This window comes from Phalacrocorax aristotelis, chromosome 26 (assembly GCF_949628215.1).
Source record: "Phalacrocorax aristotelis chromosome 26, bGulAri2.1, whole genome shotgun sequence".
Lineage (NCBI taxonomy): Eukaryota > Metazoa > Chordata > Aves > Suliformes > Phalacrocoracidae > Phalacrocorax > Phalacrocorax aristotelis.
The window spans coordinates 2,117,050-2,142,126 of record NC_134301.1 but is presented as its reverse complement, the minus strand read 5'-3'; the positions used below and the strand labels follow the sequence as shown (position 1 = coordinate 2,142,126).

Here is a 25,077-nt window from a genome sequence, read left to right as displayed (position 1 = left end):
TAAGATTCCAGTAAGGTTAAGTTTCCCCTCAGCAAAGACCATAGGGATGAGGAGGTAAGCTAACTAAATTCTTCCATTTGTTCAGTTTGTTCTTAAAATGGAAGACTCTCAAGTCATTATTCAGCCCTCAGATCTCATAATCTTACCCGTCATTGAGAAGGCCACAATCTTGTCTGGGCAGAAGAGCAAAGCAGAAAAAAGAAGGAAAGATAAAGAAGGAAAAAAGCAGAGAGAAGGAGAGGTGATGTGAGAGAGCCAAAAGAAGGAAAAGCATGAAGTGCAGGCTGCCCAGACAACCGACTGTTGGACCTGTTCTCTCTTAGCGCGATACTTGATCATCACTGGGCCAAACCTTTGAGGCTGTGCCTCACTGTTGCCTTAGCAGCCTCCTGTTTGCAAAGGAATCCTGCTGAAGCAGAACTAATGTCTGCTTCCAGAATATGAAGATTTATTACCGCAAAAACAGAGCTTTGTACTAGCACAAAGGCTGAGCAAGATTGGCAGGAAAGATAGGACAACCAAGACGGACCAGCAGAACCTGTACACGCTTGACCCTAAAGCTGTAACTTCACAATGACTGAAGTTTCACAAATCAAAGTCTTAATATAACCAAAAGAGTTTTAAAAGCTTAAGGATTACACCGATGTTTTCTACAAGGCAGCAGTGAACATGCGGGCATTTCAAGATGTTAATATTTGGGTACTTACAATTCTTGTCTAGTTTCAGCATCCACACTTCTGAGAGGACCCATATACATGAGAGTTTTACAGGCTTTAGGTTTGGGCATAATTTAAGGCAAAAACAACCCCAAAACCCTTTATGAAAAGATCTGAGTTGAGGGCTGAGCAGCTCTATCCGAATCAGCTGCCCAGTCTTCCAAGCCGAGTCCTACTTCCAGCTTCACCGCCTGTATTAAGGCTCTGCTGAGTCACCGCAGATGAATTCTGAAGCTCACCTTCTGCCAACAGCCACAAACTAACTGCATCACAAACCCGCTTAAGGTACTGGCAGTTGTCAGCCGATTACTCAAACGGTATAAACAGCAATTCCCATGCTACCAGCCCGCATGCCGAATACAGTGAAAGAGCTTGCAAATAAAACAATTTCCACCCACACAAACGGATTACTACTCCATTGTGTTTACAGAGAACTGTTCCAGCAAATTTAAAGCTGTGTCCTCCTCCCCAGTGTTTATACCAGAGTCCTTAGTTATCAGGAAAGATGGGGATAAAGCAAATAAATTATGGTAAAGACTCAGCATCAAGCATTTTTAGCATACAGCAGTCAGGGCATGAGACTCTCAGCTGCACAGACCGAATGGCTCTCCGCAAGAGTAATCACACAACAGGAAAAGCTTACATTTGTGCTGCAGGAGTTTATAATCTGTGTATAACAAACATAATTAGAAGTGTTACCTTAAGAGGAAGTTATTTATTTGTCTGCAGAAATTCCTCTGAGGCTGTTAAAGGAGTTACCTTTGCTCTCTCCAGCACATATGTCCGTTATTTTAGGATCTTAAGCTGCCACCTTGATTCTAATTTTGATTTATAAACCAAGTTGAAAAACGTCATGCATATTCGATAAACAAGTAACCTACTCCCATCAGAAGGCACTGCATTTTACAAGTGCAAGGAACACTTCAGGATCTCAATACTGTAATTCTCAGAGCGCAAACAACTGACAGAGCTATCTTACCGATTTCTATGGAATGGGCGACCTATACTCAAAGAAGCAGCATTTGTTTTATATGATCCTGGTGTATTAAAGCCATTCACAAATCCACCGTTAGGAAAGGGGGCCTGCAACAGACAGAACAGTCTCAATGGCTGAACTAAAAAGAAAAACGTTTGCAGTTTTATGAGATCAGCTTCGGCAGTTATTCATCTAGTCTGTTTGTACTTTTATGCTGGGCTACCGTACCGGGTATGTCGTAAACTCAGTACTGAAGAGAAAACCCCACCAGATTAACGGTCTTCACGTGTACTTTAGCATCAGAGTCCTCTACAAAGAGCTACAAAGCTCCTCCAGTAACAATAGCTACTGGCTAATGGAATTTCAGACCAAAATTTCCTGAAATAAATGGCAGCCAATGGTGAGACATGCAGCCTCTCTGACAGCCCTGCTTTATCGGGTCCGTGACATAACGTGAAGTATCACGACACAGAGGGATCTGACTAGAAAACCTGTGCATTCTACAGCTGAAAAGCCCACTAACCCTGTTGATTCACTAACCAAGTTATTGCTCATGTTTTGGGCTACCTCCCCTCGTTTCCATCAGCTGTTACTCACCAGTGGTGTTTCAAAATAAGGTGCAGGATTTGGAGACCACGTCTGAGGCACAATGCTGTAAATAGAGTACTGCTGAGGACTATATACAGGCTGCATAAACAGTGGCGAGGCAAACTGTGCTTGTGTTTGAACTGGCTGAGTATAGACACTGGAATCCACTACCCGGTAACCATTCTTAGCAAAAAACGTGTTGATGGCTTTTATCCTTGCCTGCAAGACATCAAATCGCACCACACGCTTTAGTTGGGAGGAGAAGCAGAACACGAAATCTTTCTTGGCTACTGAAATGATACAGAAGGGGTGCGAAGACAAAGTAGGTTGATTGCTGCTTACAAATAAGAACTCTGATAAAAATCAATGCGATGACATTCTTACAGCGTGCTAAAGGGAAGGGGACGCACGCTGCTTTAGCTAGAGAATCTGTCAGGTTGAAGATAAACACTGCTTTCTACAGCGGTAACTGTCCACACTCCAGTTCTGACAGTTCCTCTCACAGTACGAACAGCTTGCTTCAGCCTTATTTGTAGCGCAGCAGACTCAAGCTAGAGACTCGTGAAGGCACGAGTCCCTCTCCTGAGCTCTGCAGACCCAGATTCTGCGGAAAGTGGAGAAGGAAAGACGAAACAGGAACATGTTTCACACCTCAGGGGAAGCAGCGCTGTGAGCAACCTCAGCCACTGAACTGTAATATTGCAGAGCTACCCACGACCTCATTCGAGTTAACAGCCTGCAGAGCAAGTGCTATGAACCATCCCACTGCTGATCCCTTACATTCCCCAACAAAACTCACGCTACCATTCAAATAGGAACAATATACAATTCAATTCAAACAGAAGCCTCATCTAATGCAGCCTTACCATTACTGGCTTGCCCTGAAAGGTTTTCACTTCTTCCCTTAAGTATTTAAATGCCTGTGGATACAAAAAAAAGATTAACATCAGAATATCTTGATAAAATGGTACTTCTCAAAGGCTATGACATGATTTAACATGAATGTAGCAATGTGCTTCCCTGTTAGCCCATCTAAATTCATTAACGCTTCAAATTCAGGACATGAGATGTCAGTTATGGCCAGAGAGCACTGAGGCAAGGAGCGGACAAGGGAATTATAACCTTACAATTTCTCAGCTTTTTCCTCTATCAACTAGAACTTGCCAATAACCTCTTAAAATAACAAAAGGGGGATCAGTAAATAAACATGTCTTTTAGCTGCAGGAAGCATGCGTGCAATTCTCTTGAGAGCAGGGCAAGAACTAATCACAAAATTGAGACACCGTTAACAGTTGAAGGCAGCCTTACCTGTTGCGCATCTGTATCTGACTGGAATGTAACGTACCAGTTGTTGTTGTGAGCAAACTCACAGCTTATCACTTTGGGGCAGTTTTCATTTTTAAACAGAGCCTTCACTTCCTGAGGGAGAGAAGTAGTCAGGCAGTTAAGGGGACCTAGCTCTAAGCTGTAAATGGAACACTAAACCAACAGAAGTTTACACTCCAGCTCCTCAGCTGCACTCTTCCCTTGATTAGGGATGTTCTTTTATTCCCTTGAGAGGTCTGCCAGACACCAAATTACCCTCTACCTGTTTCTGAGCCCAAGAATTCTAGCCCAGCCTACCGAGCTCCCCAAATAATAAGTAGCAGGCTCATCTGGTAAGTAAAATCAAGATCAGTGTAGAACTGGTGACATTTCTGTATGAAAGAGGTAGCAAAAACACAGCTTTATATCAGAAAAGTCATCCAGACAAGAACAATTCTGAGAAACATTTCTAAATCAGGGTGACCCGACAGCTTTTCAATAATCAGATTTTAAAGAGAGGGCAAAGCAGCTGTTCAGCGTTTGCATTGAAAGAACTAATTAAAAATGCTAGTAGACAAACACCCTGTGTTACAACTTTAAAAAACAAAGAACTAAATCACTCTCTTAGCCAAATATCGGTAGGAATTTTATTATCCTCCATTCTCTGAACACAATGAGCTCAGCTCACACTGGGTCACAATGAATGAGAAATGTTTAGTAACATTTGCTGCCAAAACAGGCGTCTGACTTCAAGTGAAGTTACCACTGTGACAAAAATTCAGCCCGAATTCCAAGCTATGCCCTGAACTGGTTTTATTTTTGGATCTGAGAAGAGATCAGTTCAAACTTCCTTCCAGAAAAGCCCAGCTAGCTCAGTTTTGGGTGGAAAAAAGTTTACTTAAGAGCACTTTCATATATTAGTAAATAACGGGAAGGGACAACAACAACAACAAGTGTTCCCTTTGGCTTTTTTGACAATACATCCAGGCAGAAAAAATTACTTATGTGGTTTACAAGAAGAGCATCTGTGTTTAATCAAATGAATACCAGCTGACCTTTTAAGCAACACTTCCTGTTGCTGTTTGACACACTGTCGAAGATACCTTCCAAAAATATCACCAGGCTTTTATCTCTCTTTTCTATTTATTTACCTCTATAGGTGTTGTTTCAGGGATCTCACGGAGAATGATAATACATCGTTTGTGGTTTGGTCTAACTTTCTCCCCTCTCTCATCCACTTGTACCATTGGAGAAGCTGAAATTAAAATATAAAAGTTGGCTTAATACTGGACTTTGTGCGCCACAGAACACCTCGGCAGTACCAGACTCCATTGTCCAACGTGTAACAAAGAACTGCGATGGACCGCTTCAGAAACCAGATCTCTTGAATTCAGGGTAAAGAACTGTTTGATCAGCTACAGGCTGTTAGATCTTCAGCACATTTTAGCTGATTGTCTGATGCTGCCTCCACCTACAGCTCAGATGTCTAAAAACGCTCAGTCCCAAATTCAATTCTCTCTCAGTTCAAATTCAAGAGGATATAAAACCACTCCTAGACAGAGCCCTCATAGGAAGAGTTCAAGTAAGAGGAAGGAAATCAAGTTAGAATAAAGACTTACAACTGCCTCCACAAGAAGCCGTGTGCAGAACAGCACAGGACAGTATGCCAGGAGAATTCCAGCTAACTTTTTCTAATAAGCTTTTTCTAGTTTTATAATTTCTAGTGAACTTTTTCACTCAATCAGAAGACTAGGTTTACTCCCAGAGTAAGGCTTTCACCGCTAGCAATAACTTAGGGTAGCCTCTTACTGGGGCAGATTATTATAAAGCACAACTAGAATTCAGGAGTCTGGAGCAGCGACTTATTCAAACACCTCCACAGAACAAGATTCCCATCACCATTTACCAGAACAATATGCCATAAGCAGCTAGAGACTAATACATTTCTTTGTTCTGCTACCACAGACAACAAACACCCAGACTTACATCTCAAAACGTCAAGAATAAGGTCCATATCAGTTGTCAGCTTCTTAATACCTTCCATGTTGGCAATTGTCCATATTGGAACAAACTGGTCGCTATCCATTTGAGACATCAAGTAGAGATCCTTTGAAAGATTCTCACTAAAAAGACATAAGTTTTAGTCTATTTATAAAACTGTTTCATAAAAAATCCTGAACTTTACTTACAGAAGCCTCAAAACACCAGTATTTACCAATATTATACCAATATATATTAAGTATTTATCAATACCATTCACAGCGAACTCTAGCCAAAAGGTACTCAGATCTTCTCTCCTGGAAAAAATCCCAGCCCATCAACACAAAGCAGAAGATAATTAAACAACTTAATGGAAGTTACAGTGCTCTGCACGCTGGTCTGCAGAAAGGATATTGCCAAAGAGACCTCTTCTGGTAATAAACAGCTGAACTATTTTGACATCTTACAACTGAAGTGCAGATGTCATGCTCGATTCTCATTAAAGGACAAGGATGCCTGGACAGGACTGAAACAGCTGAAAGCTACCACAGGGTTTCGACAGCCTTTTAGCAAACCCTGTTTCCTATCGCAACCAACTCTCACTCCCAGTTAATGTTTTTATGACGAAAGCACGTATCAAGCCACAAAGGGGAAAAATTTGTCAATGGTTTTAATAAAGGGTTTATACAAAGTTGAACTGACTTTACCGTGAAAAGCAGAATTCAAGTTGTTTTTTCAAGCATTCTCTAATGTCTTCTGTGGACACAGTGGAACTGCCTTCACCTAAAAGGTACCACATTCACCATCAGATCTCAGTTTCACGGTAAGAATGCAATGCAAGAACATGTCTCATTGTACAAGAAAAGCGTGAATCCTCCTGGGTAAGACCGAGAGGAAACGGTCACGCAACATGCTTAAAGACCACCAGACCACATTCTCAAAATGACTTAAACCCCACAGTTTTCACCTGCTTGGCCAAGCGCTACGGCTGGCTTGGGTCTTCTCGAATATGCACGGAATGGGAACATTCAAAGTTCCTACCCTGCATTTACAAGTCACATCATAACTGCAGCAGACTTTGGAGGACTGCAGATACTGACAGTGCTGTTCTAACTTGAATACACACCAGACACTTCATAGATTTGGTATCCAAGATCTTCAGTTGCTAGGACAATTCCATTTGCAGACGCTTCATCAACTCCTGTGCAGTTTCTCGTGGCTTCACAAGACGGGGAATACATCACTTCATATTGCTTGCAGCTATCCTCTGAAATCTCTAGGTTACCTGGCAAAAGAACAACAGAAAACCTACTATAAGCTTCGGAATATTTTCCTTTTGAAAAATTTTGGCTACCAACATTAAAACAAATACTCAAGAACACCGTAACTGGAGGCATCCAGACTTAGTCTGTGTTTCTTAGACTTTCAGCATCTACTTTGTATTGGATAACACTTTCTACCTCTCCAATTTCAGAAAGATCTTCTGGTTTGCACCAGGGTCTCAGGGATAAGAAAATAATACGATTGTGAAATTGTAAGAACCCCCAAAGTGGCAGAAGACCTAAAAAACAGGCTTTCCGTCTGAAATTTGAAATATTTAAACAAGGTTCCTATTGTTATGAAGGGACAAATGAGTTTCAGCCAACGGACAAATTCAGTACTCTCTTCACTTCTGCTGACTTAACCAGAAACTTTTGACAGGGCCACACAAACGGAATCCTCCCTTTTTTATCCCTAAGTTTTCCTAAACCTTTTTCCAGGGAATCTTCTGCTTCCTTCTTAAGCAGCCTTTGCCATAAATCGGGTTACCTCAGCTATACAATTGGCTTCACATCAACTCCAAGCCACATCAGAAGAGTTAAACCATTTGAGTATTTAGTTCTGGATGACAGGATTTACCACATGGTAAGGATGGAAAATGGGGACTGAAACGGAATACGGACTGAAAGGGGCTGACCGTAGATGCTTCACCATTTCTACTCCAATACAAAGGCTACCGTCCAACAGTTCTCGGCAGCACCTCAGTGATCTACCAGGATTGTAGGTGGCCCTCAGATCTCATTTCCTGTTCACAGGGTCAAGCAAATACTAAAGTGCAGCAATGGCGAACAAGTCATGAATCCATTTCTACACATTTAGCATCGTTTCCCTCTTAGCGCGTTACTCAGTCATCACCGGGCCCCTTGGATCCTGTTACGTGCTGAAGTACTCAGTCCTAGCACAGCTCTGGGCACCTACTTCAATCCCTAAACCAAAGCTCACTGGTCAGACATGTAATCTCTACAACCCACGTACTGCTTTCTTATGTTCATTTCATACCTGTTGCTACATCAGCACTAACAACCTCAAGGACAAGACTAAGAGGCTGCTTCTCACCACTGAACTCTTGCGGAGAACCCTCAGTGCTACCTAGCAAGGGGTGTATCACGGCAACCGTTTAAACACGGGCCCGTGACATCTCACCCTCGGTATGAGTCCCTTGCGCGGCCGCCGCTTCTTGCCACGAGTGCTCTGCGCCATTTGTCGGTGGCACAGCCTCAGCGCTCCCTTGGGGTACTTCTTGCCACACTTTTGCATTAGGGTTTAAGCCAGCACCTTTTGATGTTACCTGCTGAAGAGACCAGAACACTTTTATTAGGTAAAAGATAATCCAAAGATGCTTTAGAAGTCAAGCCAGACAATACAGGTGAATTTAGTGATTTTCTACAGAGTTCCACATCTCAAGTATCTAACCAGCTATTAAACACCCACGTGATTTTTCATTAATCAAAACAGGAAAATCCTTGGTATTTTCCAAGTATTTCATTTCTACCTCCATTAGAAGTGTTGCCTTCAACCTCTCTTTATTGACATCCGACAACATCAGCAGAGGAAGCGGCTAGCCGTCAAGGACTCTGGGAACTCATAAGCTTTTAAAGACTTGACTGTCATAATGCTCCAGTCCCCTTTCACCAGAAAGGGCAATTTTCCCTCCTCCAGACCCCTTCCTAGAAAGGAAGGTAAAAAAACATATTTCAAGGAAGAGAAACTAATGCCTTACTGAATTAGTGACATCTATACTAACCAAGCGCCACCTACGCTAGGTCAGATTTCCTCACGAACTTACCTGAGCACTACCTGATTTCCCCGTGAGTTTACCTACATCTTACACACATCGATGTTCACTAGTAATTTCCTCAAACCTGTAACCAAGGAGATTAAAGTTTTTGAAGTGCCAAGACATACACACCATCACAGCCTGCTGGGGACGGGGGAAAGAGGATCGTGGCACTTTGAGACTGGGCAACAAGGACCGTCATCAGAGTAAGAGGGTAAACGTGGCGACAGACAGGAGAAACTGCTGGATTCCAGCCTGGAGCCTGACGCAGAGAAACACTTATTTCTGCAGCAAAAGATCCCTCCAAAGCCCCTTTCTGAGAACTGCCCTGAAGCTCAAAGGCATTTGGGCGAGGAGACCAATAATCCAGCAACAGCACAGAAGATAAGCATTGCAATGGCCTTCGCTCTACCATGATAAAACAAACTCCCTCCACACAGGCAAGAAAACTATGCTTTTGCAAAAATTCTCCTCCCAAGAATTCCTAACACCCTACAAGCAAATAATAGTTTCCTCCAAACAGGTTCCTTCAGACATTGAAGGACAGTCTGCTTCACTCACGCCATTTGCTTGAATTTAAAAGGCGAAAGTCATTAATCCTAGCTCGTATCTCACAACAAAGGAAGTTTGATATTTCAGAGGCCAGGCTCCTGGATTCTGAAATTAAGGAGTGGCTTATTACCAGGCTTCAAACAAAACGCAAAAGGATAAGGAAGCAGTTGCAATAGCTTTAGAGATAATTCCTCTGCCAAGGTCACACCTAGTTCCAAAGCTATTTGCTACAAGGACAAGCCCAAATTCAGTAACAAAAAGCCTCCAAACACTGGCGAGGTTCAAGACAACCACAAGAGAAGCAAAAACAGAGACCACAATTTTTGAAAGGCCCTCTTTGGGATTCAAAACCTGCACGCATGCACACACCCCACCCCCCCACCCCCCTGATGTAATCCACACAGCAACAGAGTTTTCCCCCTTTCGTCCCTGTTTGCAGAAGAATATAGCTGGAAACAGAAAGAAGAGCTAGAAACGGTTCAGTGGGAAGGGACAGACGTACTTTTCCCTTCTTAGTTTTCCAAGTAGCTGTTCTCCAACACAACAACCTTAGAAGTAAAACCCCGATAACCTGTTGCACCCGCATGCTCTTACTGTCAATGCAGTTCAGCAAGTTCGAAACTTAACTCGGCTCAACTGCTGGTGACTCCTGTGACGTAGCGCAGTGTACCTGCCAGCGTGGGCACCTGCTCAAGAACTGCAAACCAGCAGATCCCATTTCCTTGAATTTACCTTTCATCAAAGCAGAAAAGACAAGACACATCCAGGAGATGATTCATTATTTTATAAAAATAAACACTGCCTCACTACCCTACGCCTTTGAGGTTAGCGTTTAGCGCAAGCTGAAAGTAATTTTAAGGACTAAGTATGATAAAAGTGAAACTGAAACACTTTCGGGAGATCACTACACTACTGGAGGCCATCAGAAGTAAAGAGCCATCCTGAGCGTGGCAGATGATGTTACTCGCTTTAGCAAATACCGAAAGACACACATGGTAACGCGGAAGTTCAGAAATCACAGGTCCAAGCGAAAAGCACTAAGAAACGAAATAGATTCAGGCTGATAAAGTGATGAATGGAGCTATTAATACAACGCTGAAACATACACCTGAAACAGAGCGTGGGCTACTTCCTCTTTGTTCTAGAAACACTTAATGGCATGCAATGCAATTCTGCAAAACCCAGCCCTGATGTCATGCATCTTAATAGCAAGACACCACGGACTTGGAGAGGATGAAAAGCCCCCAATTTACATAAGCTTTTCGAAAACACAGCCTGCTATGCTCCAGAAGCAGTGCTACTCCATTCTGGCAAGCGGCTCCTCTGAAGAAGGCCAAAATATCAATTCTTGCTTATTTAACTGAGGCTAACAAATAACGAGCACATTTGATTGGCTGCAGAACAATCCTCCCAGCTGCTATCGGGAACTTTCATGATGAGGTTAAAGCTTTACAGAGTTACAAAGGTTAGGAACACTCGCTGGTATCCATGAGCTGACAAAGCTGTCCTCCTCAGCAGAGCTTCCCCTCTAGTTTACGTTGCTTTTGGCAAATGTGGATCAAAGATTCTCCTCGAGCAATTCCTCAGAATTGACTATCGAAGCACCTATCTCATTCTGAAAGGACAGCAAAGAATGTTTTTCTTATTGTAACAGTCTAAATTACATTTAACAGATTCAATTAAGCCAACAGAAATGAAAGTGCTCAGTTTCTTTTAAACTGTTCTATTTTAATAGCAATTCAAATTATCCTGCAACCAACCTCTTAACACTGAGCTTGTGACAGATTTCCTGGAGCAGACTGACTCTCTGAAAGGGAATCCAAGTGAAAAATCTAGAACGGAATTCAATAAAACTTGTGAGGTGAGAATCTAAACATTCTCCAGAAGTGGAAATGTAAACAGAGGGAATAAAACCCCAAAGGTCAGCAACCTTAAGGGAGGTTGGCAGAGAGAAGCATTGCGCTGGCCAGGGGACGTGACAGGTAAGGAAACAGGCTCCTGCAGCGGCCTCAGGCACGTGCCAGCGCAGTTACCTGTCACCTCTTCAAAGCTTATCCGGGCTGTGAAGCAAACCGAAGAGAGAAAGCTGGTGTCACACCAAGAGCAACATGCAGAACTGCTTTGGAACTGGCTGCAGGGTATCATGTAACAGCGGTTCGGTGCTCTGAACACCCTGGGTAATTCTCAAAACACACATTAACTGTAAAGGTCACAGGAGAGTTACTTCCCCTGAATGCAGCATGCTTTTTTCATTAGCCAGTACGAGCGCCCTGGGACTAGGGGTGCCTCCTTCATCCCTCGGGAAAGCAAAGCCACAGTTGTGCCTCGCCTGCACCAGCGATGCCCATCGCTTCTGTGTGAGCCGCAACAGTCTGGGGGGTTTGTCACCTAAAGGGAAGTAGGAAGCCCCGCCTGATAAAAAAGAGGGCCAGCAATACTCAGCGCTTCACAGAGTCCTGGTTTTCTAGCTAGGAAACATTGCTGGCCACAATTAGGGCAGCGTTTCACCCACCTGAAACGCGCAGATCTGAATTTTCCCAATAAATTACTAATATACTGAACTAGGAACACATACTCCAATGAAGCAAAACCCAAAGCAGGCACAGCAAGCCACTATCAGTTACATTTTTCACAATGTGTTTAATAATATTCCCAATGCACCTTAATTATCGATTGCTAACAGCACGCTTGCTCTGGCTGCAAGTGAAAAACAAAACCTACCCGAAACACTAGCGCACGAAAATGAGCATGAGCCTTACACCACTCCCTCGGTGCAGCAAGTTTTTTGGGCTAAAAGATGTTAAAGCAAAAAAGAATTCTGTGTGCACACCGCAAAGGAATCAATTCACAATCACCGTGTGCACACTTCAGTTAAGTCTAAAACACAACGCTGACAGCTACAGCAAGTCCTCCCGAAAGCTTCAGGACTTCTAACACCAGCTGGTTCTGTACTTTATTTTTCAGGCAACCCCAAAGTTCCCAGGTAAAAGCTGCCGTCTGCTTTCAAGCATCTGACTACAGTGTTTCCTTTCTGAACACCTGGTTAGAAGCTCAAGTTCCCTGTGCTGGCAGTGAAAAGGCACCTTTAGAAAGTCAGGATTGTCCTCAGGAGCTCAAAATTAAACATTATTGATGCCTCCTGAATGAAGATCACAGAAGCCAACTCGCCAGACTATCAGCGGAAGAGAAAGGAGATCAAACAAAGCAACCAAAGTAAGTCAAGTTTGTGCTTTAAAAGGATTCACTAAGCACCCAGACGCGCGCTGCCTGGCTTCGCAGGCTCCTGATTTGCCTCGGCTCTCTTTGAGCAGCCCGAGCCCCATCCACTACACTATTGCTCTATGTCACTGCTGTGGACTCCAGAACCCGCCTCGCACACCTGCCGCTTGGAGCAACCACCTCCACCTCGAAGGCTCAGCTCCTCTCCGCCACGCTTGGCCTTGGACGAGGTTGGCTGCTTGCAGCTCCTGGCTGCAGTCAGCAGGCTGCAGCTCCGATGAGCTTGAACAGTTCCTCTTCAAGTTAAATACTTTAAAACCAAAATCTTAAGACCTGTCATTCTGTGTTCGTGACATCTTTTTTTCCCCCCTCTCAGCGCAACTCAAGTAACTTTTAGTTCAGAACTGAAGCAATTAATTTAAGAAAGGTGTTTCCCAAATCTTTTTCTTTAGACGTTCTTAACTGCAGAATAAGGTTGGTATTCATGTAAAAAACTACCACCGCCCTTGAATGAACGCACCACTAGCACTCAACTGGCTTCTCTCAGTCATTTCTTCATTAACCCAGCAGGTCTTCACTTTACACGTTTTTTGGACAAAATTATTGCAAAGTGTAAAGAAGCAGCAGCGCGGCCGCCTGGGTTTGCTTCACCGAATCCGGTGAAATGCCGTAAAAGGGGTGAAGCACCGGCACGCGGGGCAGCGGCGGCAGACCCCGGCCGCGGCCGACAGGCCGCCCACCTCCCAAGGCGTCTGTCTGGCTCAGGGAGGGACACACGGACACAGACGCGTGCGTGCGTCCGTTCGTTCGTCCGTCCGTCCGTCCGCCCGCCCGCCCCCCCCCGGGTGACCTCCCCGCCTGGGGACGAGCTGACCGCGCCGGCAGCCGAACTCGGGGACGGTGGGGACGCCCCACCGGCCAAGCCCTCTCCCCCCGCCCAACAACCACCTTTCCACCGACCCCGGGTGTTTAGTTAACGTATTTAACGCCCCCGCCACGCCCGGGCCCGACCGAAAGCGCCGTCGCGCTGCCCCGCGGGGCGGCCGTGTGGTACCGCGGGGCCGGGCCCGCCTCGCTCCCCGCCAAGGCCAGGCAGGCCCCGCCAGGCCGCCAAGCGGAGCTGGCGCGACGGCCCCGGCCCGCACCGCCCGTAACCTTCAGGGCAAGGCCGCGGCGCGGCGGCCCCCCAGGAAGGTCACCGCCGCGCCTTCCACCCCCCACCCCGTCGCGGCCCCGGCACCGGCGGAACCTTCCAGAGCGCCCCCCCTCCCCCGCCCCCGGATTTGCTGTGTCAGCCCCGTCCCCTCCCCCCGGCGCGGCCGGCGGCGGCGCGGCGCGGCGTGCGCGGCCTCCGCGCCACATGGCCCGGCCCCGCCGCGCCGCGCCGCAGCCTCACCTCCACGAACAGCAGCATCCTGCCGCCCGCGCCCAGGCCGGCGGGCCCGCGATCGGCGCCGCGCTCCCCGCTGCCCGCCGGCGGCCGCGCCAGCGATAAGGACACCCGGGCTCCGCCTCCGGCTGCTGCCGCCAGGGACCGGCCCCCTCCTCCCTCCCTCCGCCCGCCGCCTCTTCCGGAGCACGGCGAGCGCTACCGGGGCACGGGCGGCGCCGGGCCGGCCCATTCCCTGCGCAGGGCGGGGGGGAGGGAAGAACCAACCCCCGCCAGGGGGCGCGGCGGCTACACGCGCACGGGGAGGGGGGGACGGCGCCCCCCCGCGGGCCGGAGTGGGCTGTTCCGCCCAGCCCAACCACGGCGGGAGCGGGATTAGATCAATTTAAAGGGGTTTGGGTTTGTTTGTAAAATAAAAGAACCCAAAATACTTTTTTCTTCCGCCAAAGGAAGGGGGAATCGCCCGCTTTGGTGGAGACCCCGCGGCGGGCCGGCATCTCTCCACACAAGAGGCGCCCGGGGCCTCCACCCTCCCTCCCCAGCTTTGCACCCACCTCCCCGCAGGTTTTTTTTTTTGTGTTTTTCTTTCCCCCCCCCCCGATTTTCCCTCTTTCTGCGGCCCACGGGGGTCACTGCGGGCCAGGCCAGCGCCAGGCACTCCCCACACCTCCCGGCTCCCTTCCCTTGCCCGAGCAGCACCTGCAGCATGTGCTGGGTGGAGGCAAGTGGGCGAGGCAAGGAGAGCGAAGGTTTTGGAGGACGAGCCCCCGCCAGCGCATCCAGGCGGGAACGTCCCCCTCTGGCAGGCACCGCACGCCTTTTGCCCCGGCTTGCTCGCACACCCTGCAGCCACTGTGCCCCCGCAACACCGCCGCCACAGACAGGGACATCCGACCGACAAGGGGCGGCTGCCGGGTCATCCAGCACCAGGAGCGGGCTAGGGAGAGGAGGGAAGCTTTTGCTCCGGTGAAAACTGTCACAGGATGCAGGATTCCCTCCAGACAGCGCCAGTATAGCCAGGGCAGAAGCCCACCGGAGCGCCTTTGTAAGGCCAGGCCATAGTATTGGTTCACCCCTGTGGTTTGGGCTCAGCTGAGCCCACCAGAGCCCGAATCACTTATTCTGCATGTTACATGTTGAATCTTCCCATCACAGAGCCGGCGCGCCCGAGCACGGAGCATCAGGCAGACGGAGAAGGGGCCAGCTCTCACCCACCGAAAGCCCTGGACGCGAGAACCCTGCATGTGCGCCTCAGCTCGCTGGCCTTACACAGGCCCACAGGGGCAGCCGCAGAGAGCGATGCTCCGCAGGGATTCCCGCAAGGAAAACGCACTTGGAAACCATTTTGCTTTAGGGGAAGATACACAAAACTTACTACAGCCAATTTAGCGGAACAAGGGTTGTTTCGGGGGCGTGAGGTGAGCAGGTAGGGTTCTATTAAAGAACAATGACATTCTGCAGTGGGTTTGGGTGAAGGATGCGGTGTTCGGCCCTCGGGGTCCTTGTCAGAAGGACGCTGCCGTGGACAGCTCTGCCGCTTGCCATTCCTGCAGGGGAACCCAGGCCCGGCCTAACGGTACTGCCTGCGATCGGGGGCCAGCGAGCTGGCGGGGGGTTAACTTAGAGCTGGCGCAATAATCAGGGTCCATGGAAAGGATTAGAAATAGCAGTACAAGCTGGAGTGCAGACTGCCGGCTCAGCTGGCAGGTTCTGCGGGCTTTTCACTGACCACACCTCCGAGACACGCACGAATGAAAGAAAAGCAAACTATAGTAGAAACCAAGTAACTTTGAGCAGAATTAACGAGAAGTGACTACTGACCACAGAATCGTTCTGGAAACCCACCTTGTGCCAGGGACAGCGTGGGGGCAAACCACCTTCAGATCCTCATATATTGTGACATTTAGCAAGACCTGGCAGCTACAGGATGGAATTGAGAACCTCTCCTTCATTCTCCTCTACTTCACCCACCAGATGCAGTCAGACTTAGCACTTTTCATCTTCAAAGCACTTTGCAAACATTACCTCATTAATCCTTACGCCCCCTGCGAAGCAGTTAAGTATTATCCCTGTTTTACAGCCCTCTTTATCTCCAAATCTGCTCATTAATTTTTAGTCTGCTCATCGCTTTAAACTGAGATATCAGTTTATGGCAGCATAAACTAACCTTGCTTAGCAAAAAGCCAAGAGAAATAGTAGCAACAGAAAAAGGAACAGAGAAACTGCAGCACAAAATGCTTCTAAGCCTCATTTTCAAAGCTGTGGAGACCATACAGGAGCTCAGGATTCTGAAACCAGGCCTTGACAGGATATAAATTATCCCTAATGCTCAGATTAGATCATTTTCCTGAAGTTGGTTCTGCAAGATCCCACGAGATACTCCCGCAAGATCGCCCCGTTAATCCAAGTGCCTGGCTGGTAAAGCGCTCAGCACCAGGGGCGTCAGGGAAGACCCCTCCTACTGTGGCGGGGTTCTCACACGCCAACAGCCTCATTGCCTTTAAGTGCAGGTGGGGTGGAAAAACAGGCCCAGTCTATAGAGCTAGTAAATAATTCATGCTTCGTAACAATCGTTCTCTGTCTTCTAAGGGAGCGATGCAGAAGCGACACAATTAAAGAAGCAGAATGCACTATGATCAGATAACCCATCTGGAAGGCAAAGACAAACGTTTTTGTGTTTACACCACAGTGAAGTTTCTTTCCTGTTAGTCACCAACTACTGTTAACTTACGGGAGGTGGCGAGGCACACAGTCTTCCTCGAACTCCGTCCAGCGCTGCCGAGGAGCCTGCAGCCCGGCTCGCTGCTCTCCTCCCAAAGGCCTCCCCTCGACGGTTGGGTTTGGAATCGCAGCAGAACCAATCGTGCCGCCTGTCCGTGGTGTTACGGCGCAGAACGGATTGACGCTCCCACTGAAACAAGATGCTGTGTTGTAAGAACAAACGAGTGCATGGCAGAAAGCTCCTTTATTATGGCAGTCATTGCCCAGCTCTGTGGAATTGGACTAGAGAGGGATTTATTTTTTGTTACAGGTCAAATTATCTGATATGAGCGGGTGCCAGTAAAACTGGGATTTCCTGCTACCTACCTCTCCTCTGCTCTATTTACTTTTGCTTGCTTTGGGTGCACCTCTGAATTTATCATTTATTCCCCAGCAGAAGGCAGCGATCCAGCAGCAAACTGGATCTCAAGGGCCCCTCACGTGCTGTCGTAGAGCAGCGGGCATCCCAGCAGTCGGGATGGGCAGGAGGAAGACGAGCACTGTGGCACACACATCTAAAACAGCAAACTAAGCCTTTCCCAGTCATCAGAGCCAACAGGACATTTTCAGCACCCGGTGATTTCGCAAGAGGAAACTCCACCTCGAGGTAGTGCCGAGGGCACAGCGTTAGGAATTTGTCCTTAAGAGGCCAGAAGTTGAATGTTATAACCACCAGGCAGACCTGATGAATGCAAAAGAGCAATACCTATTGTAGTCAGAAGCCTGGAGCAGCTACACTGGCAAAGAGATTAATTACTTCTGGGTGTGAGCTGGAACCGCACACCCAGCAGTCCTGAGGTTTTGGTTACTCCCTAGCAAAGTGGGAGACGCTGCTCTCTCCCTGATCGCGCTAAGGCAAGGATTCAGTTTCCCTCTTCCTAGCATTTTACCCCTGTTCTTCCCTCACTGGAATAGTCGTTAGCATCAGTCACAGCCAAATACAAACACCGCGCATGTGATGCAAGAATAAATGCGTTCTCCCTGGTTCTGATGAAGTCCCTGCACAGCAAAAGCTTTACCTGCCTGTTAGGCTGAACATCAGCCCGTCCAAAGGGGTCCGAGGTCAGTCCCTGGGTCGGGAATGATGTTCTGGACTCCATTAAGCACGATGCACTGCCCCGTGCCTGCAAGCCCCCAGCTGAAATTAGAGCTGATGCCAGCCCAGCTAGCTTTTGGCCCCAGTGGTTTGTCCAAAGGTGATAAATCTAGTCTGGTTACTACACCCTTGCTACCATCAGCATTACCAGCGAGGAATAAATATTTTTTAAACACTGAATAAATATGGAGCTGGCAGCATTCTCTCTTGTGTGCCGTCCTTCCAGACAGGCAGGGTGCCTCCAGCAACCGCGGTGGAGCCTTTGGGATTACAGGCTGTTCCCAAGATGGGGCTCTGCAGGCACTGGTTGGGCCTCCTTGGTGGCTTGGTAAATATGTCAGAAAAGGCTGGTCTCAGCAGGCCTGTTGGAAACATCTGGCTTTAATTCTTCTTTAAAGCCATGACATTCATTTGGACACCAAACCACTTTCCTTTCATCTATCCGGAAGACTAACCCTGTGGCAGAGCAGCTGACTTTCTGCCTGCCATCACCCTGCATTATCCTGCAGGAAGAAAGAGGTCACAGAAGAGCTAGGGCTGTGCTCTTCGCAGGAGAGATCTCGGGAGAGGGCGGCAGCTCACAACTGACACTTTCCTCCTCTTCCTCCTCCCTTTAATTCTTTTCAAGTTGTTTCAAGGCATACATTTCCCTGTCAACATGTCTCAAAGGGGCTCAGATTCCAGCTTAGGCGTGATTTCCCCCTTAATTCACTGGACTGAGAACTCAAGCACTTGAGGAACAGATAGACGTGGCATGCTGTCCTGAGTAGGAAAGAGCGCGCCTTTGTGCTGGATGGAGAAGCTGTGTCTATTTAGAAATCCCTCTAGCTGAGGATGCTGAAGCCTTTGTGGATGGGCTGGCACACTGGGAAGAAGCCCAGGAGAAGCAGGAACACAAGCAGAGGCAGAGGAGTTTTCTCAGCAACTCTTGACCAATAATTCTGGTATCGATAAATGACAACCCTAGCAAGGAGGCGAGGTTTCAAACTCGTAAATGTGTTATTGTGCAGGAGGGGAGGCCTAAAGCAAGAGCGCTGGATGTTGGAGAGATCAGCTGCACCATCACGTGATCCCACAACGCCTGTAACCACAGCAAAGTTTTATCCAAAGCCAGCGAGACTTTTGGCTTTGTTTCTAGGTCTGAGCTCAGCAGAGATTAAGCAGTTGCATTTTCACAAACTTCCATCGATGCTGAAGTAAACGATTTGCTTTCCAGGCAAAACTAAGTCCCACCAGCATGGGATAGGTGCCTCGGGCAGCCTCTGAGCTGGTGAGCAGCAATTGCTGGGTCCCATGCCAGCACACTTCAGCGTGAGGCAAACAGCACAGAGCTCCAGCTCCAAGAGGCAGCCAGGCAACAGCACTGAACAATCCATTTCCCATGTCAGACTCCGGCTACGCCCAAAGACTTGGCAGCGCTGGAGTGTATATGCTGTGGCAATAATATCAAATAAAACAGCTCTTCTTGTCTGCCTACCCTCCTTCCCTGCTACTGGGCCACTCTCTTGCAACTGCCACAGTTAAAATGATTTAGCTTTTTATTTAAAGTGCCCATATAAAAGCAATCCATGCAGGGAACAGCAAGACAAGAATAAGCTGCCCTGTGCATTCGCAGCCCATTGCCCAGCACTGCCTGGAAGGAGCACGGCCCTGCTGTGTGGCAGGAGCATGGCGCTGCTAACAGCTGAAGGAAATTCTTCTGCAGCTCAGGGGGGTCTTTTGGGAGCCATGAGTTCCCCTTCTTGTTGCACCAATATTACTCATAGGCCAGCCAGGAAACCCACCAGGGTATCAAGTTACCAGGAGCCGATCTCCGGTGACGTGGAGCAAGATCTGATGTATCCCTCTGCCACCTTCTTACTGTTTCATCCAGCACTAAGACTTCCTGGCAGAGAAGAGAAGCGAGTGAATCATGCAGGAGGAGAGAGCTGGAGCAGGAAATACAGCTGCCAGGCTGACTCAGCATGGGTTCCCTCTTGAACCTTGAGCAGAAGGGAGCTGTGAAGGATGTTAATGTTTAACTCCACCAAAAGTCCCCTATTCAGCAAAAGGCACCTGAGACTCACCGGCTTCTGGCAGGAGACCTTTTGCTTTGCCAGGAGCTGTGCTGGTGACAGTACCTCAGTGGTCAAGTCAGCAGTTGTGCCTTTTAAAAGGCAAGTCCAAAGGGCCTCACCACATCTGATAAGTCCCAGGAAAGAGATGGATAAAACCAATGGCATTAATCAGTTAATCTCCCCAGCCCTGCACTTCGCAGAGAACACCAACTCAGGAAGATAGATTGACCCCATAAATAAGGAAAAGCTCATTAGTTGTTTGGGAAATATTGTTATCAATGACCTCCAAAGGAGCACTGCCAAGCCGCCTGCCACTCTGCCCTTTTGCTCCCCTCATTCTTCTCCCAAAGGGCATTTAAACCTTGGTATGATTCTTGGTAAGAAAGAACATATACACCTAAAAGGTAGGGCTAGAACCCTAGACTTTAATCCCAGCGCTCGTACTGGTTACTCAATAGCCACTTCAGGTTCCTGTTCCTCGCTTCAGCCATCATAAAGTGGGGATGGTGCTTCCTGAACTTCTGCTAGTGCAAGAGTCACCTAATGAGCGCTAATTAGGAAGATCCAAACCCAAATCGCTACATTAGTGGCTATGAAATACTCACTTGTTCGAGGGCTGCTTAATGGAGCCTCTCGGTTGGGAACCCAGGTTTACATGCTCCAAAGGCTAGAGCTCCAACCACTGATGCCAAGAATAGCCATGAGCTGCCAGGAAAAGGCTCTACCAGAAGGGCTCAGCAGTTCTGGCTTTGTTCCACAGAGAACATACAACCTGCAGGGAATTTATTCATCCCTTCTATTTGTTGCCTTTGCAATAACCTGAAATGTGTACAAAAGGGAAAAAATCCATAACTGTGTTCATCAGGTAGATCCAATATCTTTCTCAGTCCCCGAGAGGGCTGAGTGAGAATGAATTCTGTAATTCAAGAAAAAGAAGCAACTCTGAGTGCCCAAGAGTGAAAGAGCTCACAGCAAGCAACCGCGTGGTTAAGGTTACCTGCAAACAAAAAGGGGCTTGCAGCACACTGGGGGAGAGATGAAGCTGTCCTGCTGGTACTGCTAGGAAATGGCGCTGCTGTACTGGAGGGAGGTTGGGATTCTTTCATCATGAAGTAACAGCAGCTCTTGCTTTATGTAGAGATATAATAAAGCACTCATTTGTGCTAATGCATGTGCAATTGTACAATTGAATTGTACAATATGGTCATCAATGAGCTGGAAGAAGAGGTAAACAATGACGTGCCAAAGTTTACCGATGACACAAAATTATTCAGGGTATCCAAACTGACTGGGAAGAGCCAGAGAAGGTTCTCATGACACCAAGTACGCGGGCATTCGAACCGCAGGCAAAACGAAATGCTAACAAATACGAAGAGGCAGGGGCAAGGCAAGCCTAACTGTCATTAAAGCATGATGGGGTCAAGTCAGCTATTCCCACTCAGGAAAGAGCTCAGGGAGTCATTACGGGGTATTCAGCTCCGCATTCACTGATGGTTAGAAAACAAGAAATACTTTTTAAAATGAACACCTCATGGAGAAAACTTGTGCTGATCTCGTAGGATACCACCACAGGAGTGTGCTCCACGCTCAGAGTTAAGGTTTGTTCTCCTTGGTTGAGGAGATGCACGTGCTTTTGGAAGAAGCAGTCCTGGAGGACTAACCCGTCTGCCCGAAGGAGAGCGTAGCAAGGGCTCCAGGACCCGACAGGGGCACTGGTACAGTAACTTAGGTTTAGGAGATACCAGGTCGTATCTTCTCACTTTCTGGAATAGCGGCTTTCTGTAGAGCTTAAAGCTTCTGCTCTTCAGCCCTAAAGTCACCACATCTAATACAGAGGAGAGATGCCTCCTTAGGAAAGTTATGCCACGGTACTTTAAGTATTGTTGTATTTTTCTAGTGCCTAGGCTTTATTAAAAAAACAAAAAGGGAATGTAAGGACTGGCAGAATATGTTTGGAAATGGAAGTAAAATTCCAGTTTAATCACTGATTAAACAAACCAGTGGTGCTGTTGGGAGGGGTCACATGAAGTTCACTGGTTGGGTGGAGATCTCGACAACAACAACAAAAAAAAGCCATGTGGGTGTCTGAGCAGTGTCCCTACCACTGAGTGTTTCTTCAGCAGCTGCCTTACCCTATCTGCTACTTCTGGGCCCCTGCTGTCAAAAGTTCGGCAGCCCCGACAATCAGAGAATCGGGCAGAGAATGCAGACTCCCTCAGGAAGCGCTGCTATGCCAAAAGCTAGACACTTAAATGAAATATCAGAAAGGGAGGACTGAGAAAACAGAAGATATTTCTTTGGATTCTTCTCTCTGGTATAAATCTCCCAGTGGAGTTGGATTCTACTGCTCTAAGATTAACACTAGGAAAGATGCCATCCCTTGAAAGAAACCAGCACCATAAACGTGTTAATAATTACACCTGAGATTATTTTCCTGGAACAGGTTGTTCATGTCTTATTGACTTGTTACCCTTTAGACCTGCAATTCACAACAATCTCTTACCAAACCACCAGAAAAAGCAATTCTGAGCTCAGAGCTGTCATCTGCAGCTCAGGAAAGAGGTCACGGCATTGTCCTTGGCAGTTCTCTGAAGCCACTGGCTCAGGGTGCAACAGCACCAAAAAAAGACAGCTGAACATTGGCTGCTTTCAGGAAGGATACTGACGCGAGGCCGAAGCTCTCAGCTTGCTGTTACGGAAATCCTCGGTGCACTCGCATCTGGAACGTGGTTCTGGCCCAACTGCTCAAGAATGTGATGGATTTACAGAGGGTCCAGGGGAAGGACAGGATGAGCTGCCTTAATAAGGAGCAACCAAGAAGGCTGGGACACTTCCATCAAGAGAGAAGGCAGCCGAGAAGGATCTTACTGAGGCTTATGAAGTTACAAAGGCAGCAGAAGAAGTGAGCACAGACTTGATACAGACTCCTGCTACAGAAGGACAAGGAGGCACACTTTGAAACCACATGATTAGTTTAAAACAGAAGGTATTTTTTGATGCAAGTCTGGAACCTCGTGTCACAGAAGACTGCAGAGACATCAACAAGTTTAAAAGGGATTACATAAATTCACAAGCAACATGTCCATAAATGACTGCTAAAAGGGCAAAGACGCACCTTGTAACATCTCTGCTACTTTCAGGATGCTGGAGAGGGAGATGGACAGCAGCAAGTACCCTGGCTCCCACACTCGCCCAAACAGCATCTCCTGTTGCTACTGCTGGAGACAGGCTGCTGGGCTAGAGGTCTCACTGCTCTGACCCAGGAGGATGTTTTAAACATTCTAAATTAAATCCTGAAAACCTAACACACAATGAATTAAGGCAACGTGGTATCTTCTAACTGCTGCTCTCATCTGCCTCTCAGCCCAACCTTGCTGTTGTGAGCAATGCCTCATGTTACAGCATGGCCTCATTTAGACAATAATCCTACAGGCAGATCCCTTGGCCACACGGAGCTCTCCTGAATCCAGCCCAGCCAGACGCCGCTGGGGAGAGGAAGCTGCACATGTAGCACAAGCACCGAGGCTGAGGCTTTAGACTATCTTTGATGCACAGTTTGACTTTTTTTTCTATGCTATTATTCATTACTGATTTTGATTAGCAATCTGCGAGCTGCTGTAATGTACGCAAGTAGAGAAATACATCGTTTTATCCTTGATACTTAGATAACTAAACTTGCACGCGCTACCCCAGTATATTTTGTATTCCCAACGTTTCCAAAGAACTACTCCATCATACGTAACTCTTAAAATGACCACTTCTGTAAGAATGCATTCACAGAGAAGGATGGCGACTTCTCACTTCAAAAGATCTTTGTTAAGTTTATTGAAATACTACTTTCCTTATGACCCTTAGCCAAAACAAATCACTACAGCATTACTATGGATGAGGCTGCACATCGGTAAAGTGGGAAAGGCTTACTAAAAGTGCCTCAACATTAGCATCTGGTATCGTTTGGGATGTCCCACAGTGTCCCCCTCACCTGAAAGGCGGGGGACGCCAGTCCAGAGGGGTGCAAGCCTGTAGCGTTCCTGCGTTGTACCAGCCAGCCCTGTGCTGAAGCCTCAGGCAGTCGAGGGTGTCTGAAATGGCAGCAGATACCTCTGCTTAGGCAACTGAATCAAGCTTGAAATGTCCTGCACGTAACCTAGATAAACATGCAATTTCCTGTACAAGTCATGCGTTTAATAACAGCACACGTAAGTTTATCTGACATGCTCTAATAACAGTGCCATATCGGCTCCACATGGACGTACCTCCAGCCCTCCGGTACGCAGATCACTATGCCATTTGTTTAAGCTACAAAGCCTGTAATTTATGAAGTGTATGTATTTCTGGGCCATAATTCAGGCTTTTTACTGGAATGAGTAAATTTCATATGTGAATGCTGAGATTACCCTAAAAGTAATACCAGCATATTAATTTTAACTAGTCACTTCCTGTCTTAATGGTCAGGGGATCTGGTGGAGGCCCATGAGCCGCTCAGCAAGCACAGAACAAGAAGGCTGGGAATTTGGGCCAGCTCCAAGTAGAAGCGAGCTGTGGGTATGACAAAGGCCATGTTAAACTCTTGGCCTGATGAACAGCAGGAGCAAGGAGACTGAGCTACAGCACTGATTACATGCAATTATTTTTTTTTTTAACTCAGGAATTTGGTGCTTTACACATTATGAAGAATAACAGAGAGAGGAAAAGAAAGAAACACCTAAAGCTATTCCTGAAAGTACATTGTTCAGATAAACATCTCGAGGAGCCACTGCGCTGGCTGGAGAGCAAGCACTCGTGTCACGCTAATGAAGATACACAAACTTTCCAGTATCTCAGGAATGCAGGTTATCTAGTTCGGCTGCTGAAAACCCTTTTTCTTGTTTTCAAACAAACTGCATCTGCGGGGACCCCAACGCCTAGCACCGGCACTCCTTCCTCTCAGCACACAGTCCTGTCATACAACCTAGCACCTTCCTGACACCAGTAAATCACAGAGCACGGGGTCATTTCTGGAAGAGGTAACAAGCCGTGGCTCTGAGGGCCTTTGTTCCACCCTCGCCTCGCCAGATGCAGGAGGAGCCTGTGGGCCCCCAGTGCCCCCAGCCCACCCTTGTGGTGCTTGGGACTGTACATACCAACAGCCAGGACACACCTGCGTGAGGCGCAGCCCAGAGAGGGGGCCGGGAAGCACGGACAGGTCCCGTTTCCTCGCACGAGAGGAGGCCACCGAGCAGCCCCAGCCCTCAGCACCACCGAGGAAAAGGCGGGAAGCGCCCGCCGCGCACGCGCGCGGGGAAGACCCTGTGGAGCCGGGTGGGGGGCTGTGCGCATGCGCCGGGGAAGACCACCCCAC

At 47.6% G+C, this 25,077-nt stretch overlaps 1 protein-coding gene across 5 annotated transcripts in view; it reads right to left on the bottom strand.

Moving 5' to 3' along the window:
• LARP4 (La ribonucleoprotein 4) overlaps positions 1 to 19,604 on the bottom strand; it is a 29,401-nt gene extending 9,797 nt beyond the window's left edge. The window contains exons 1-11 of one of the 5 annotated variants that reach the window (XM_075075902.1): positions 19,464 to 19,604; positions 16,555 to 16,734; positions 8,029 to 8,176; positions 6,692 to 6,850; positions 6,273 to 6,348; positions 5,572 to 5,708; positions 4,737 to 4,840; positions 3,589 to 3,699; positions 3,147 to 3,200; positions 2,290 to 2,499; positions 1,696 to 1,799 (exon numbers count right to left, since the gene is read on the bottom strand). In XM_075075902.1, coding sequence (XP_074932003.1) covers positions 1,696 to 1,799; positions 2,290 to 2,499; positions 3,147 to 3,200; positions 3,589 to 3,699; positions 4,737 to 4,840; positions 5,572 to 5,708; positions 6,273 to 6,348; positions 6,692 to 6,806 — 911 coding nt within the window. In that variant the 5' untranslated portion in view covers positions 6,807 to 6,850; positions 8,029 to 8,176; positions 16,555 to 16,734; positions 19,464 to 19,604. Of the gene's footprint in view, positions 1 to 1,695; positions 1,800 to 2,289; positions 2,500 to 3,146; positions 3,201 to 3,588; positions 3,700 to 4,736; positions 4,841 to 5,571; positions 5,709 to 6,272; positions 6,349 to 6,691; positions 6,851 to 8,028; positions 8,177 to 8,377; positions 8,553 to 13,829; positions 13,990 to 16,554; positions 16,735 to 19,463 lie in introns of those variants that run through there. The other 4 variants (XM_075075898.1, XM_075075899.1, XM_075075900.1 and 1 more) reach the window with 4 other exon arrangements.
• Between the last annotated feature and the right edge of the window lie 5,473 nt (positions 19,605 to 25,077).